The 16,962-nt window shown below is 38.9% G+C and overlaps 1 protein-coding gene across 1 annotated transcript in view; it reads right to left on the reverse strand.

Moving 5' to 3' along the window:
• LOC124266479 (golgin subfamily B member 1-like) overlaps positions 1-16,962 on the reverse strand; it is a 153,812-nt gene that overhangs the window by 27,209 nt on the left and 109,641 nt on the right. Inside the window, 5 exon segments of the mRNA XM_046701269.1 lie at positions 7,441-7,544; positions 8,221-11,454; positions 11,456-13,012; positions 14,696-15,436; positions 16,658-16,816. Coding sequence (XP_046557225.1) covers positions 7,441-7,544; positions 8,221-11,454; positions 11,456-13,012; positions 14,696-15,436; positions 16,658-16,816 — 5,795 coding nt within the window.

The following is a 16,962-nucleotide window of genomic DNA, read 5'->3' on the forward strand; positions in this document are numbered from 1 at the left end:
ACCAGTGGTTGATAACCTTAACAAGCTATGATGTGGCACACTGGTGACAAGACAGGAGCACTTTAATAACCCTGCTGTGTCCACTTACAAGCATGGAGATCTATTCTGCTGTGAACTGTTACATAAATGTTAACTTTGATCAAGTCAAAAATAGCCCTGAAATAATGCCAACGGGACATACAATTTTGACTCACACATTAACCCATGAAGTCTGTGATACTCAGCCCCGAGACTTCTTCCATCAAAACAAACACTGTCAACAGACAAACCAAGACTAACACAATCGGCCCTTCCCACTGACCATAACATAAACAAATCTCCATCAGCATTATCTATCAGCACTTCTAAACAGATGATACAACAGTCAATGTTCACTAACTTGTTCCCATTAACTTTGACATGACATCAATGAGCATACACCATCAGACCTCTCCATCCATTCGTCAATTCTGAGTGTGCCCAGCGGACGTTCGAGCAGGAAATTCATTAGGTACTACAATCAAACTACCAGGGTTGATTACTCCAGGTGGAAAAACCATGTCGTGATCAATCAATAATGCATGTGCCAACAGACAGGAGGCACTCCCGCCTTGATCGTCCAACAGATACTTCGCTGAACGCTCACATTCCCACAGACTTAGTACTAACATGGACCAACTCTGCTGCCCAGAGGATAGAACATCTGCAATGAGAGCTGAACCTCAGTGTTTCGATCCCTGACCTTATCATGCCAAAAGACATAAAAAGATGGTATTTGGTTTCTATGCATGGCTTTCAGCATAATGGGGATAAAGGAAGGACTGGTCCACTCGGAGTGGGTATACTGTGTCTGAGTGGGGTATCCATGTTAAACATGGTAGGGGCTGATAGAGTAGACTGTGACAATAGTACTGGGACACACGCACGCACACACACACACATCTCAATACACATGCACGTCACAATATAATTATACCGCACTACTTCATCTCCTATTGTTGTAGGCCAACAAACCGCTGACCAAAGGCAGATGTAAGAAATATGACATCAACCCATATCACTTTATTGCTAAACTACAGGTTAAAGTACCAAGATACCAGCTCCAAATATTAGATCCCACTCATTCACTGGAGAGGGGCATGGGGTAGCCTAGTGGTTAAGGCGTTCGTTTGTCAGACGGGTTCAATTCCCCACATGGGTACAATGTGTGAAGCCCAATTCTGGTGTCCCCCGCCATGATATTGCTGGAATATTGCTAAAAGCGGCATAAAACCCAACTAACTCACTCATTCACTGGAGACATACCTTTCCGACAACATAACCCTCTAGTCTATTGTAACTTTCCTGTGTCTGCCTCTGTCCCTACCCTAGGCAGCCAATCTGCATATGAGTGCATATAGGTGAGGGATGTTGTTGCGATTCACCTCACGCCAGGTATGATCAATAAGTAGTTGACAGGCAACTATCGCGTTAGTGTTGTATTCTACATTTCCTGCCACTGAAAACCAATCCATCAACATCCTGTCTGTAATACAAGTAGTTTTATGTCCAACATCATGTGACCATAATTATGTGCATAATACAACAATATTAGCGGTGCTGTAAGAATATCATACATGTATATTATCAGCTACAATATTTCGGGATTGTTGTTAGAATTGGTCTCTACCAATCTCGTGCTGATCGTAAAGGATTGACTTCGGAGCAGATCACAGACACAAACACTTTTACCTGTTTTACACTTTAAACTGACAGGTAGACCTCGTAATTAGTGGTGTTCCGATTAATTGAAATAATCAAAGATTGGTCGCAGTGACCAAACGACCAAGCAATCGATCACATTTTCTCATAATCGAACATAAACGATTTTGGAACTACTGTTTTAGTCTTTAAAATACTTGACAATGGAACATATCGTTGAAGTGTCAGGGCCTGAAAACGTGTTTAATTCTTAGAAAACTCACTTCACTAACTGAAAAGCCATGACTAAATATTTCTTAAAGACTTCGGGAAGTTTATGTTCATGATATATTAGTCTTCACTTTAAAGTAACAAGTTGCATCATGTTATACTTTTCTGCAGTAACAACCCTGATAGGAAAATCTGAAAAATGACGCTAACCAATCTTTTTCGATGATTGTTCGTTGGTAATGAAGCAATCATCAATTGTGAGATTTCAACCAATTCCCAACACTACTCGTAATACAGTTATCTTTTTGACAAATACATATCTAAAAATAATAATAATAAAATATAGACTTGTCCAATCATTCTAGACATAAGTTCTAAGCTCATTTTTTAATCTATTCTCTGGAGTGGGGAAGGCAGGCTACCCCATGTATAGACAGCTGCTTCTCTATGTATAGAAGCTAGTACATATATCAGAGTCTACACTTAGCCATAGCTATGGTCACAGCAGGAATATAGAAACTTGGCCTTCTTCCCCTGTGTACAGTTCACAATTAAGACAGAGCTAATGTAACCTAAATGTCAACATGTAAGAATGGACTCCACTTGGTAGGTAGAGAGGTAACTTCATAGACAGTTGTACAGTGCTTTTGACTGATACTACCAGACACAGAGTCTGTGGGGTAGATGTCTTTGTTCAGTTCACCATCAAGCCTCACAGTGAAGATATAGGTTCACAGGCATACAGCCAAACATGAACAATTCCTTGCGTTCAAGATTAAAATGTCTAAATGATCAGAAAAAAACACTTATTTGGGCTGTGGTAGTCCCAGATGTTTCCCAGGGACAAAATCTCGTAAAAATCATATGAATGTCAAAATGTGTTGTTTTTTAATTATCAACATCAGTTTTGTGATCTAGTGACTGGTCTCATATCAAGAGCAAAATCAGCAAATTATGTAAACCTCACCCAGTAATGCTGGTCGTCATTGATAAGCTACAAGGACTAAATTGATGGCATATATAAATGTTGCTAAACACCCTTCACTTTAAAGAGACTGAGAAACCAATATCCAAGTATGCCAAAAATTTAATGAATTTACTGATACAAATACGCTTAAATGTCAATAAGCTGTAACCTACATGCTAAACAAAAGAGGACATATCATACTATTAGTCTCCAAACACACAATAATAATCATAATATTCCTGCCACAGTGTATCAATCTCTGCTCCACTGCTGAACGAGGCACCTGTGATGGGCATTGATTCATCACGGATCGCCAGATCTGAAGGAGGCCGGCTTAAAGTGGTCCTCGTGAGATAATCAATGCCAAGAAACACATGCCGTGATAGTCACCGCCCTTTTCACTGGCATACCTTGAGTGAGCGAGACAACGCAGGTAACAGCATGCAAACAGACCCTATTATTTCATATCAGCATACTGACAACACTCCTCTCATAAACAAACACCTTCAAGTGTTAGCACAAGTTAATTAAGTCAACAGCAAGAATATTTTAGCTCTGTGAAAATGATGGAAATAGGCTTATTGATTCTGTGGCAATCAGTTACAATAGCTGGATTATCAAAATTCCCAGTACATTTAGAGTAGAGTAAGCCTTGAGTAGACAAGAGTTTATAGATGACATGTGATTTCTGTGAACAACCAGAAGTGTAATAGTGTTGATTTGTTTTAACACACATGAAGTTGAACTGTAAAATGTGAGACTTAAGCCATAAACAGAATAAGCTGACATCTCGGCATATCAAAAACCTACCCCACAATGAACCAGTAAATCCAAAGTGACACCACAGATGAATGACAAAACGATCACTGCACTGCATTTAGTAATCACAGTTGATAACCATGTCACATTTCCCTCAATTCACTTTTCAAAGCCAAGCATGACTGGATGACAATCTGAATAGCTATGGAATGCCGAGATCCAAGATCCCCAAACAGGTAGAAACATGCGGACAGGTGTCTAACGACATCAAGTCAAGATCGTCAATTCACCTGGATGAAAATACAATAGCCAAAGCAAACATCGCCTTCACCTGACCTACCTGTCTTTCGAGACTACACGGAACAAACACAGGTCTTCAGGTAACACTCGTTAAATCAAGTGGAACAACTGTGTTGAAACTGACCCAAATACAGCTGTAACTGCAACCTCATACACACAGGGATTGACAGATTAATCCTGGGTATGATCCAAGATTATTCTGTCAAAACAACCTGACACCCCTATCGGCAGATTGATCTATCTGGCTAATCTTTTCGATCATCAGTTACCTGTGAAGATTGTTGTCATGGTGCTAGTTCATTATTCTTTATGGGGGAAACAGGTAGTGGAATTTAGGTCAGAGATCAGAACAGAAAGCTCACTGCATAAAAACAAATGAAGCTATCATTTTGACAGCTGATTACTACTCAATGCCCACTTAGCTCAAAGAATCTAAAATATATTAATCTCAAGGCAAAGAAAAACTTAAATATTTCGAAATAACATTGAAAACATAAGGTAATATGCAAAGAAAGTGTTTCCATTTCCTCAAAGTTTTTCAAGTCCAAGGGCCCAGTCAGTCAGTACTGAGTGAAAGGGAATAAAAGCCTGAATTTTAGTTAAGGCTTAATCCTTTTAAAAACCTAGATCCTAGCATTAGACATGAAACCTTTTATTGATAATAACTTCTTTGTTGCTTATCAAAGCTTGTTTCAGGATATTTATTGCTTGTAATGATGTTTAGGAGCGATCTCTACAACTACAACTGTTATACTCCTGTTAAAAATCGTCTTAGACGTTATGTTGACATCGGCACAGGGTTTAGGGCTATATCTTGCACCTTGAAACCTATTACGGGCAACTACTCTTTAACTGTTCCTCACATTTCAGTGAGTGAGTGAGTGTGGTTTTACACCACAATATTCCAGCAATATCCCAGCAGGAGACATCAGAAATGGGCTTCACACATTGTACCCATGTAGGGAATCGAACCCGGGCCTTCGGCGTGACAAGCGAACACTTTAACCACTAGGCTACCCCACCGACCTCCTCCTGATATATAAGACTCAACAACATGTTTCTTTTGCAACTGATATCAAGAATTTAGTTTAGTTTTGTTTGTGCAACAGTACGTTTATATAACATTTGATGACAGTTTTCATGAAGCTAGTTCCCTAAGCTGTATAATACTGTTGTATTCTGTCACACATTTTCCAGAAACAAACAAGCAGACATCACTCAATATCACAAGCAATTTCACAGGAACTCTATATAGCACAGGTAACCCCAAATATCAGTTGTAAATGCCACAGGTAGTCCTCAACATCACAGGTAACCTTATTTGTCTCAAGTAGCCATATAAAGCACAGGTAACCCCAAATATCAGTTGTAACTGCCACAGGTAGTCCTCAACATCACAGGCAACCTTATTTGTCTCAAGTAGCCATATAAAGCACAGGTAACCCCAAATATCAGTTGTAACAGCCACAGGTAGTCCTCAACATCACAGGTAACCTTATTTGTCTCAAGTAGCAATATAACACAAAATATAAGTAGCCCTTAACATCACAGGTAAAATTACAGGAAAATAGTACAAATACTACATGTATTACGAAGCTAGGGATGTAACACACATGCATCAATTTAACCTGTTTCACATAAAATATTTCATTGTTGTTGGAATAATAAATCAATATTGCTTATTCTATCAAATATCAATTTTGCTATGGTGTGCAAGGTTAACACAATAAACTAACCAACCAACTTCAAACAGTCTTAATTGTCATCTCAAACAGAAGGTATCTTCAGTATTGATATCAATGTGATCGTTATAATCATAGCAAGTGATGATTGTCTTCCATTGTGTATGGAATGATGTCATGAGATGAACAATGTAATAATGTAGTATGGAATGATATCACAAGATGAACAATGTAATAATGTAGTATGGAATGATATCACGAGATGAACAATGTAATAATGTAGTATGGAATGATATCACGAGATGAACAAGATGAACAATGTAATAATGTAGTATGGAATGATATCACGAGATGAACAATGTAATAATGTAGTATGGAATGATATCATGAGATGAACAATGTAATAATGTAGTATGGAATGATATCACGAGATGAACAATGTAATAATGTAGTATGGAATGATATCACAAGATGAACAATGTAATAATGTAGTATGGAATGATATCACGAGATGAACAAGATGAACAATGTAATAATGTAGTATGGAATGATATCACGAGATGAACAATGTAATAATGTAGTATGGAATGATATCATGAGATGAACAATGTAATAATGTAGTATGGAATGATATCACGAGATGAACAATGTAATAATGTAGTATGGAATGATATCACAAGATGAACAATGTAATAATGTAGTATGGAATGATATCACGAGATGAACAAGATGAACAATGTAATAATGTAGTATGGAATGATATCACGAGATGAACAATGTAATAATGTAGTATGGAATGATATCACGAGATGAACAATGTAATAATGTAGTATGGAATGATATAATGAGATGAACAATGTAATAATGTAGTATGGAATGATATCATGTGATGAACAATGTAATAATGCAGTCACAATACCACATGAACAACTGATGTGTCTGCACTCGTATAGTGAGTGAGTGAGTTTGGTTTTACACCGCTATTTTTAGCAATATTCTAGCAATATCATGGCAGGGGACAACAGAAATGGGCTCCACACATTGTACCCATGTGGAGAATCGAACCCGGGTCTACGGCGTGATGAGCGAACACTTTTACCACTAGGCTATCCAACTTGTATAGGATCTGTACACAGGGTGCGTGATAACAGCTAATATAGGACCTGTACATAAGGGTGGTCATGGCCAATATAGGACCTGTACATAAGGGTGGTCACAACCAATATAGGACCTGTACATAAGGGTGGTCACAGCCTACATAGGGCCTGTACGTAAGGGTGGTCACACCCTACATAGGACCTGTACATAAGGGTGGTCACAGCCTACATGGGACCTGTACATAAGGGTGGTCACACCCTACATAGGACCTGTACATAAGGGTGGTCACAGCCTACATAGGGTGGGACCTGTACATAAGGGTGGTCACACCCTACATAGGACCTGTACATAAGGGTGGTCACAGCCTACATGGGACCTGTACATAAGGGTGGTCACACCCTACATAGGACCTGTACATAAGGATGGTCACAGCCTGTACATAGGGTGGTCACATAAGGGCCAATATAGGACGTAAGGGTGGTCACACCCTACATAGGACCTGTACATAAGGGTGGTCACAGCCTACATAGGACCTAGTACATACGGGTGGTCACAGCCAATATAGGACCTGTACATAAGGTGATCACAGCCAATATAGCACCTGTACATAAGGGTGGTCATAACCAATATAGGACCTGTATATAACAAGTCCTCAACATCAACAGCTCCTCCTCAGCAGTGGAACTCTGGACATTCACAAACTACTACATATAACAAGTATTGCATGTACTGCACTGCTCCTACCTGAGGGTCTGTTCTCGGTGTTGTATCTCGGCCATCTTCCGTCGTAATTCAACTTCTAGATTTGAGATTTCTGCCACATGGTGCAGGGACACTGAAGGCGACATCTACAAAATCAACACAGGCAGTTTAATTGCAACATCACAAAACATGCTTCAGACTATCCCTTACATCAGCAAACAGTGATACGCAACAAACATGATGTAAACTAATTATATAAGTGGATCATTTATATATTACCTCACAAAGTTCCTGAAACTGTATGAGACTACAGTACAATTGCCCAAAGCAATTGTAATGTTATGACAATTGTAACTTCTATATTTTAAGAAAGTCTTGCTACAGTTGTAGGGCTTTCGGCTATGTTTCAAGAGGCAATCTTACCACTGTGACTCCCATACTTTAGTAATTCTAATAAACAGCTACAGCAAACCATAGCTTGACAAATTCAGGTCCAAGACTAAATTCCAGCTTATCATATTAGCACTTTGACTGACATTGTCCTTTTATTCTAAAAGAGTCTGACATTGATCACAATGAAAAGACTGTCTTGTGGACTAGAGCCCATGTACTAAACATAGAAGAAACAAAACCCTTCTTGTCTTAATGACACAAAGAAGTGACTGATATTGTGAGCTCCGATCCATGTCATCAGGGTACAATGTCACAATATCAACCAAGTTCATAAGCTGCCCTTAATGGCCCAATGGGGATCAATTCCAAAAAGGAATCACTATATGGATCACAAAAAATACATCATTTCACTGATCAAACAATACTCACTGGTTTGGGTTTAATATGGAATGTATCTGTCGCCTTTTTCTCCCCCTCAACAATGAAATCCCTCAGGTTTGTGACTTCAGCCTTGAATGCTGTGATGTATTTCTCCAACTCCTCCACCTTCTGTCGCCCCTGTTCCTTCTCCTGCTCCAGCAGATGCACCTTCTGCAGCAGCTCCTCGCTAGAGGACTCCTTTGTCCCCGAGTACCGTGAGCTTCCGTACTTCTTACTGGCTGGAGTCAGGTACAGTGTGGACGTTGAGGTATAGGATGGACCTTCCTTCAGCTTGGCATTTTCTCTTTCGAGTTTACCAATAGTGTCCAACAGTTCCTTCTGTTTGGATTCTAAAGCGGTCACTTGACTTTGAAGGTCTTTTTCCCTGAGAAATTGCACTGATTTGTTTGCACCAAATGGAAGAGGTTTCTTCAGAATGTCTTTAGTACGAGGTGAGGCGGTGGCAAGGGAGGTGATTTTTGGCAAGACTGGGTGGTGGGTGGTACTTTTCTTCTTTGGGTCAGACTCTTGTCTGAGGTTCTTTACAGATTCACACAACTTTTCATTGTCTTTGGTAAGACTGTCACATTTAAGCACAAGACTAGAATTTTCAGACTGAAGCACAGAAACTCTGTCTTCAAGCTGTTTTGATTTATCACAGATTTCACTAATCTCAATTTGTAGAGTTTCTATTTGCTCTTGAAGTTCCTGTTCTTTCTGAACATTGACATTGATAGCACTTTTCACATGTTTCTCACTCTGCTCTAGAACTTGATGTTGAGCCTGAAGATCTGAGATCTTCTTCTCATATTCAACCTGCACTTCCTCTAGCTTTCCCTGAGTTGTCCTCAACTCCTTCTCCAAATCTTTCAACACACTAGACTCCTCTGTCTTGGACTTCAGCAGGCGATCCTCAACACTGGCATATGTTTTTGACAGGTGTTGTTGTTGGGAGACTGTTTCCTCAAAACTTTGAAGTTTTTCCTCTAAGCTGATCTTTTTATCATTGACAATTTCCACCATGTGGCGTTCTTCCTGAAGCTGATTCTCCAGGTCGACAATTTGAGTTTGAAAGTCAATGACCTGACTCTGCAGATCATTCATCTCATCCTCAACACTCTTCTTCTCATGTTTCAGGGCCTCCAGATCCTTTTTCAAAACAAACTCTGAACTCTGCAGAGAGTCAACCTTGAACTGTTCCTTTTGATGCAATCTTTCCAATGACTTCACCTTATCTTCCAATGTCTGTTTCTCTTCCTTAACACTCTCGGTCAAATGTAAAAGTTCCTCCTGAAGAATCATTTTCTCTTCTACTATTTTTTCCACATTTAGCTTCTCTTCATCTAACAGAGTTTCAATATTTGCTTTATCTTCCTTTAACTGTTCAACATAAGTAATCAAAGCTGAGGTATCAGATTCAGCACCAGTTGAAGCTCGTCTCATACCCTCTCTCTCACTATTACTCTCATCAACACTTGAACTACTCCTCAATTTCTGAACTTCACCTTTCAACCTATCTTCACACTGTTCCAATTCCATAACACGTTCCATCAGTTTGTCTTCTGATAGTTCCAACAGCTTCACTTTTTCCTTCATCTGCTTTGCCTGAGTTGTAGCACTTTCATAATCCTGCAGCTTCATGGACATGTCCTTGTTCTCAGTCTCCAGCTCCTGAAGTCTTTGGAAAATTCCAGATACCTTCTTAACAGGTTCTGGTTTATCAGTACCTGTCAGATCACAGGTTGATGTTGACTGGTCTGACATGTCCGGTTTAGAGGACACATCAGTGATGGTAGATGTCTCAGAACATAAAGTTCCTTCTCTTGAGAGTCTGGAGCTGGTCTCTAGTTGGTCATTCAGCTCTTGTTCCACCTGCTCTAGTTCCATGACCCTGTCCATCAGCTTAGTCTCGGCATCCTGCAACACTTCCATTTTCAGACTCATCTTGCCCTGCTCATGGTGAAGCAAGTGCAGTTGTTCCTGCAACTCATCTCTCTCCTTCACAACTTCTTCAACCTTCTCCAGGCTTGAGTTTTCAGACTTGAGCTCTGACTGAATTGACTTCAGCTGAGAGACTTCATCTTCCAACTCCTTTTCTCTTTTCTGATGGCTCAACAGCTTCTCTTCTGACACTGTCAATTTGTCCCTGAGATTCTTTTCATTTTCACAACTTTCATTCAGTTTCACTTTAGCACTTTCACATTCACTCTTCCTCTTTTCAAGTTCTGCCAAGATATTATGTTTCTCATTTTCCAAAGAAAGAACACTTTTCAGGAGTTCTTTCTTGGCATTTTCAAGCGTTTCCATATCTTGAGACATAAGTTGTTGTTTTTTCTCAGACTGCTCATCAAATGATTTTGAGGCAGATAGTTTTTGTTTGAGATCATAACATTCGGTCTCAGCAGTTTCACATTCAGATTTAAGTTCAGATTTCTCATTTTCCAAGGTTTTCACACTGAATTTGAGATCCCCTACTAAACCATTCAAGAAGTCAATATCACATGTCAACCTGTCCAAAGATGACTGAATTTCTTCTTTTTCTGATGAAATATCTAAAATTTGAGTCCTGAGATCCTGGTTTTCCTTTCCCAAAGAAGCAACTTGTTCCGACAAATTCTGAATGTTCTTTTCCAGTTCACGTTTCTGAGACAACACTTGGTCTATTTCAGAAGAATGGTTTTTATTCTTCTTTTCAAAAGATTCAACGTCACAAGACAATGTCTGAACTTGGCTCTCATAGTCTTTATTTGTCTCTTGAAGTTGACTCAGAGAAGCTCTCAAGGATTCTAGAACCTTCTTCTGTCCATCTTCCTTCCCTGTAAACTCATCCAACTGATTTTCAAGGAACTTCTTATCCTGCTGAAGATTCCACACTTGGTCCTTCAGTTCTATCTTTTCTTCTTCCAGCTGATCACTTTCATTTGCAAGATCACTGACCTTCTTGGACAGTTCCAACTTTTCTTTCTGTAATTCAGTAACTTCTGTTGTTTTCCTCACAACAATTTCCTCATACTCTGCAAGTGTCGTCTCTAAGGATGACATTTTCTCAGCACCTGTCCGTTCACATCCCTGAGATTGTGAGAGTTTCTGTTCTAAATATTTAACACTTCCTACCTGTTCTCGCACACTCATCTCTAATTTCTTAATTTTCTCCAACAGTTCATGTTTTTCTTTCTCAAGCTCGGTTACAGCCAGAGACTTTGTTTGTTCCAGGGTTGAGATCTGTTGCACATATTTCTTCACATACACGCATTTTTTTCAAAGATTCACTCAGTTCAGTTTGGGCTTTTTCCATATTTTGTATTGTTCCTAATCTAGCAATTTCATTCTCTTGTGCTTCTGTCAACTCTCTTTCTAACACACCACATTTAGAAACACTCTTACTCATCTGACTCTCCAACTCAGAAATCCTTTGTTTTGATGTGGAATCTCTCTTAGAATATTGAGACACTTTCTCCATCAGTTCCTTCTCATGCTTTTCAAGCTCTGCAATTCTAGCAGAGGAATGTGAACCCTTCTGTTCAAGTTTCTTCATGTCATCTTTCATTCCAACCAATTTGGCTTTTGCTTTCTCCTCCCTCTGATTCAGAACTTCAATCTCACCCTCAAGTTCAGCAATTTTAGCTTTCATACCTTCCTCTCTCTGCTGAATTGCACTCAAAGTCTCCTCCATCTCTTTCAGTTTCCCTGAAGCATACTCCTCTCTCTGTTCATACACACTAATCTGTCCACTCAACTCAGTAACCTTTTCCTTTGCTTCTTCTCCCTTTTTCACATACAGTCTGATCTTGTTCTCCAGTTTGTCAATCTGCTTCTTGAGGAACTCCTTCTCCTTCACAAGTTCCTCCCCTCTCGTTTTAGCCTGCTCCAACTGAGCATGTACATTCTTTAGCTGTTTCTCAAGGGTCCCAACTTTGATCTTGGCCTGCTGTTCTGCTCGGTCAAGTTTTTCCTGAAGAGTCATCTCATGATCTTCCAATGACTCAAGTCTATCCAGAAGGTTCTCCTGAGAACTATGGAGCTCCATTATCTTGTCTTCATACTGAAGCATCTTCTCCACTGTAACTGCCTTGCTCTCATACAGGGCAATCTTTGCTTTCAGTTCTCGTTCCTCGTGTTCCATTTCCATTAGCGTTTCAGTCAGTTTCACTTCGTTGTCGTGCAAATTGGCAATCTTTTCATGCAAATTTTCAATTTTGGAATTCTTATCCTCTACAATATTATTTATCTGTTCCTCTAATTCTTGTATCTTTTCAAACCCTTCAGTTTCGGTAATGAAGTCCAAATCCCTCTGTGAAAGGGACCTTTGGGGCATCGACACCTCATAGCCCGCGGAATGGAGATATGGAGTTGAGAAAGACCTTTTAGCCATAGTCAATTCACCATTATTCTTTTCTGACTCGGACAACTCAGTAGCTAAGGAGGAAGACTGAGGAACATTATTATGAATGTACACATTGTCTTGTGCATCCTGAAGACTATTTTTGAGCTGTTTGTTCATGGCTTCCAACATTTTCACCTTCTCTTCCAGACACTCGATTCTGTTGGCATCCTCATCCGCCACCCTCCTCCAGTTCTCCCTCAACACCTCCTCATCCTCTTCCAACTCCGACACCTTCACGCTCAGCTTCTTGTTGTCTCTCTCTAACACACTTATGCGGCCTTTCAGACGCTCAGCAAACTTAACATCACCCTCAATGTCTGACTTCAGCTCCAACTGATGCCGAAGACTCTTTTCTGTATTCTGTAGTTCATGAATGATTTGGGCTGAGGCCAGTTCTGCCTTCTCCAGAAAGTCCACCTGTAAAGACAAGGTAACAATGCTGTTATGAATAGATAAGGTAACACAGTGGGATATCATCATAATGGCTAATGAAGAAAAATCAAGCTGACATCATCATTATCACGAATGTATGAAAAGCATGTAGTTTTTGTTAAATGTTTATTATATTGTAACAAGGAAACTGTTGCTAGGCAACTTCATTACAACATCAGCACAGTGGTGATATATGGGCACTGTACTGGTAATATTTGTAATGACTGGAATATAATGTGAAATGACAAAATGAATGTAAATTTTATTTCTAAAATCAATAACCTCCGATAACAGAAATACAGATGTTTACATGACAACACATGTTAACAACAAAGAAACATCAGGGACATAAAAGTCACAGGTATCAAGAAGCCTTCTTCAAGTACAGAAGCATGATGGGATGCCCTAGAAAACATGATACAGGATTTATGTCACCCTGTCTTTATCCATATGATCAACATGAAATCATTTTCTTTCAAACATGCGGATCTAGAATCTGTTGTCATGCAACTTGTTCAAGACTTTAACCACAAAACACTGTTTGAAGCAAAACCAAAATGTGGGCATCTGATTTTTAACAGCAATGCATTTGCTCTGAAATGTAAAATAACAAAATAAGCAACATGCAATCTTTCAATTTACGGAATTATTTTAATCTTTTCATGCTATTTACAATTTCACCTCTTAACCGTATATTTCATAACTGAAGTGATCACTTCATGATACAAACAGATATGATCTCGAAAGAATTTACTGAAGCACTTATTAGAGATGGTATCATGCCTGCATTCAATCATAAATGCTTGAAGCCTGCATCAGCCTCTATGAAGAAGGGATGGATACTCACTCAGATCCCTTCACATCAATCTAGTTTCGTAAACTAAGAACATGCTGTAAATCCAGTCCAACTTTTACATTAACCTCTCTACGCTTCTCCTTCATGCATCACCAGAAACAGGACCCAAACGACCCAACACACAAAGGGCATTCCGCCTGATGTTTTAGTATGACGTATCTTAACCCATACAACCAACACAAGCTGAACAACACAAGACGCACGTCCTCACAGCGATTACTCTGTGAGGATTAATAATGATGCACAAACTAATCCATTTCCATTTCATGGAAAATTGTCATTTTATCCTAATCAATGCAACAGGAAAACAGAGGGAATTGAGAGAAGCAACAAATGCAGATATACAAACACAGGTTCTAGAGTGATATACAGAAATATCTGGTTTTGTTTTCTTAGTGTTAAAGGAAAATAACTTCACAGGTATTTGAGTGATAAAGGGAAACAACTCCTACATTGATTCATCATGCTTTGGATCTTTTGTCTAACCCTCAATGCTGTTTATACACAAATTATTTACTGACTGCATTTGTCAATAACATGTTACAAGCATGATATTTAAAGACAACAATACAATATCATTGCTGTGATTGTGAACGCTGTTAGACTAAACTATACGATTAGTTAAACACATTTCTGCACAAATCAATGATCGTTAATCAACTTCAATCCCATGATGCAACAGGACACAGAAACTGGGTGATGGATAGGACTAAAATCTACAAGGTCAAGGTCTCCACCAGCAGTCAACACGATCGGCATTGCAGATAGTAACAATCCATTCCCATGATGCCTTTCAAGCGGCCATGTTTTACCTTCTCGCGTAACGCTGTTTCAATAACATCTTTGTCCAGTACGATCTCTTTCAGTTCCTGTACTGTCTGGTACAGTTGGCTAGTCTGCCTTTTCGCCTCACTTTCTCGATTGGTCAACTCCTCCACCTTTTCTCTACAATAGTTCTCACTACTCTCAAGGTCATTGATGGTGTATTCCGCCAGTTTCAGCTTTTCTCGTAACTGTCTTTCTGACATTTCTGCAGTGTGAAGGCGATCCTGCAAATCTTCACAGTATTCTTCCATTTCTGCTAACCGACTATCATATGACATGTCCAAACTCTTGTCCGACTCTTCATCAATTATTTTCTTCTCAACAAGTTTTTGTTGAAGAGACATATTTTCCTCATACAAAACCTGCATCTTTTGGTCCAGGATATCAAAATCAGCTTCAGTGTGTTTAACAAGTTCGTCATATTTGGCAGTTACACTTTTATCCAGCATCTTGGTGTTTGTCTGTGAGTACTTGTCCCTTCTACTCGGACTATCAGACCCAGTGGAATTGGTCCGAATCAGCTTCTCATGAAACTTCTCCTTCTCACTGTCAGTTCTGTTCATGGGTTTCCCATGCTTTGTCTGCAGTTTGATGACCTTATCCTCCAGCTCATCAATCCTCCTCAGCAGTTTGCAGTTCTGACCTTCACATTCATCCAACTTTGTCTGGAGCTTAATGTTCTTCTCCATAAGCTCTACCTCCGACTTTTCGTGGAATAGAAGCTGATCCTGAAAAGTTGTTATGCAAACATAAAATGACATCTACTGTACATACATGATGGCCATCCTCTCACGACTCTCCCTCCATAAACAGTGGAATAAGATAGAACAAAACTAGAACAGACAGTTAAAAACAGCAGTGAGTTATATTATGCAAATAATTTGAAAGGAATATACATAATGTGCAAAGCTTAAATAATTTCCATATTTGTTGTTTGTGAAACATAATATCAACATTATTGAACTGATTTTCAATACATGACTGATCCACTAAAGATGATATTTAAACATTTTACAACAGACAATTTATCATTTTCATGCAGTTAAGTGTTCACTGCAAACCATGGTCTAAATCCAGTTGCCACACGGTCAATTTCAGTTCAATAAAACTGGAGAATAATGGGGTAAGTGTTAAGATAGATTAATTCTTTGCAGGGCACTTGATTAGTATTTTGAGAATATTTCTACATGTTATACTTTATATACATTTATACATTTTTCATTCATGCAATTAATGTTTTGTTTGAATTCTACATTGTTAGTAGGGCTGAGGATTTAATATACAACAATCCATATAGCCTAAGAATCAGGTATAAAAAAAATAAATTTCTTCATGAATTTTCAGTGACCTGATTTATACCATGTAGTTTATCTGTGGAACTCTTAAAGTAATGAAGTGTCTTTTCTTTCTCTAGAAAATATTATTAAAATATTTATGTAAAATACTAACAATAAAAACTGGACGAATAAACTCTCTGAGAGGTTTCATTTGGTATTGACAATTTTTAGAATATACATTTTGGCAGATTCATTTTGTTTAAAAAAAAAAATCACAAAGAATTTATCAAAGGCCAATTATATAGGAAACATATCAGACAATTTCCAAAGAAAAGGTGTAAGTCCTATAAACTGAGGTTAACAATGTCTCATGCAATGTGGTTAGCATATGATTAGCTAAGACTTTAAAGATGTGAGTGGGATAATGGTGAAATAAGGAAGACAGATAGTTAGTTCAACTGTTACATAAAGTGAAGAAGGTGGAATATTGCACAACAGCATGTTATAAGTCTTTGCACTGTTGAATAAGTGCCTGCAGACTAACAGAAACAAAAGGAGGTAAGAAAGGTAGAAATAGGAGGGAGAGTTATCCACTAATCCTTCCATCAACCACACCACTTGCCACCTTGCCAGTTCCGAGCAAGTCTCATTCTGATCACACAACTCCCATACCTTGAGTGCCAGCACCTCGACAGACTCATGCCTGTTTGGAGAGGGTGTTGTCGCTTGTTGGGTGGAGAGTAACATTTCCTCCAGAGTTGTCTTCTCTTGCTGGAGGGAAATGACCTTGGATTGAAGTTCTTTGGCTGTACATTCCAGGTTGATGATTTGCTGAAAGAAGAGTAAATGGATATGAGCAAACATACTGTCACAAGAAATGTACTCACCAAGACAAAAGTTACATACAAATTGACAAAGTGCATGTACCATGGTGCAATACCAGTCTTGAAACAGTTATGATATATTTCACACTTGTG

Source organism: Haliotis rubra, unplaced genomic scaffold (genome assembly GCF_003918875.1).
Source record: "Haliotis rubra isolate DU_JTF1 unplaced genomic scaffold, ASM391887v1 Scf126, whole genome shotgun sequence".
NCBI lineage: Eukaryota > Metazoa > Mollusca > Gastropoda > Lepetellida > Haliotidae > Haliotis > Haliotis rubra.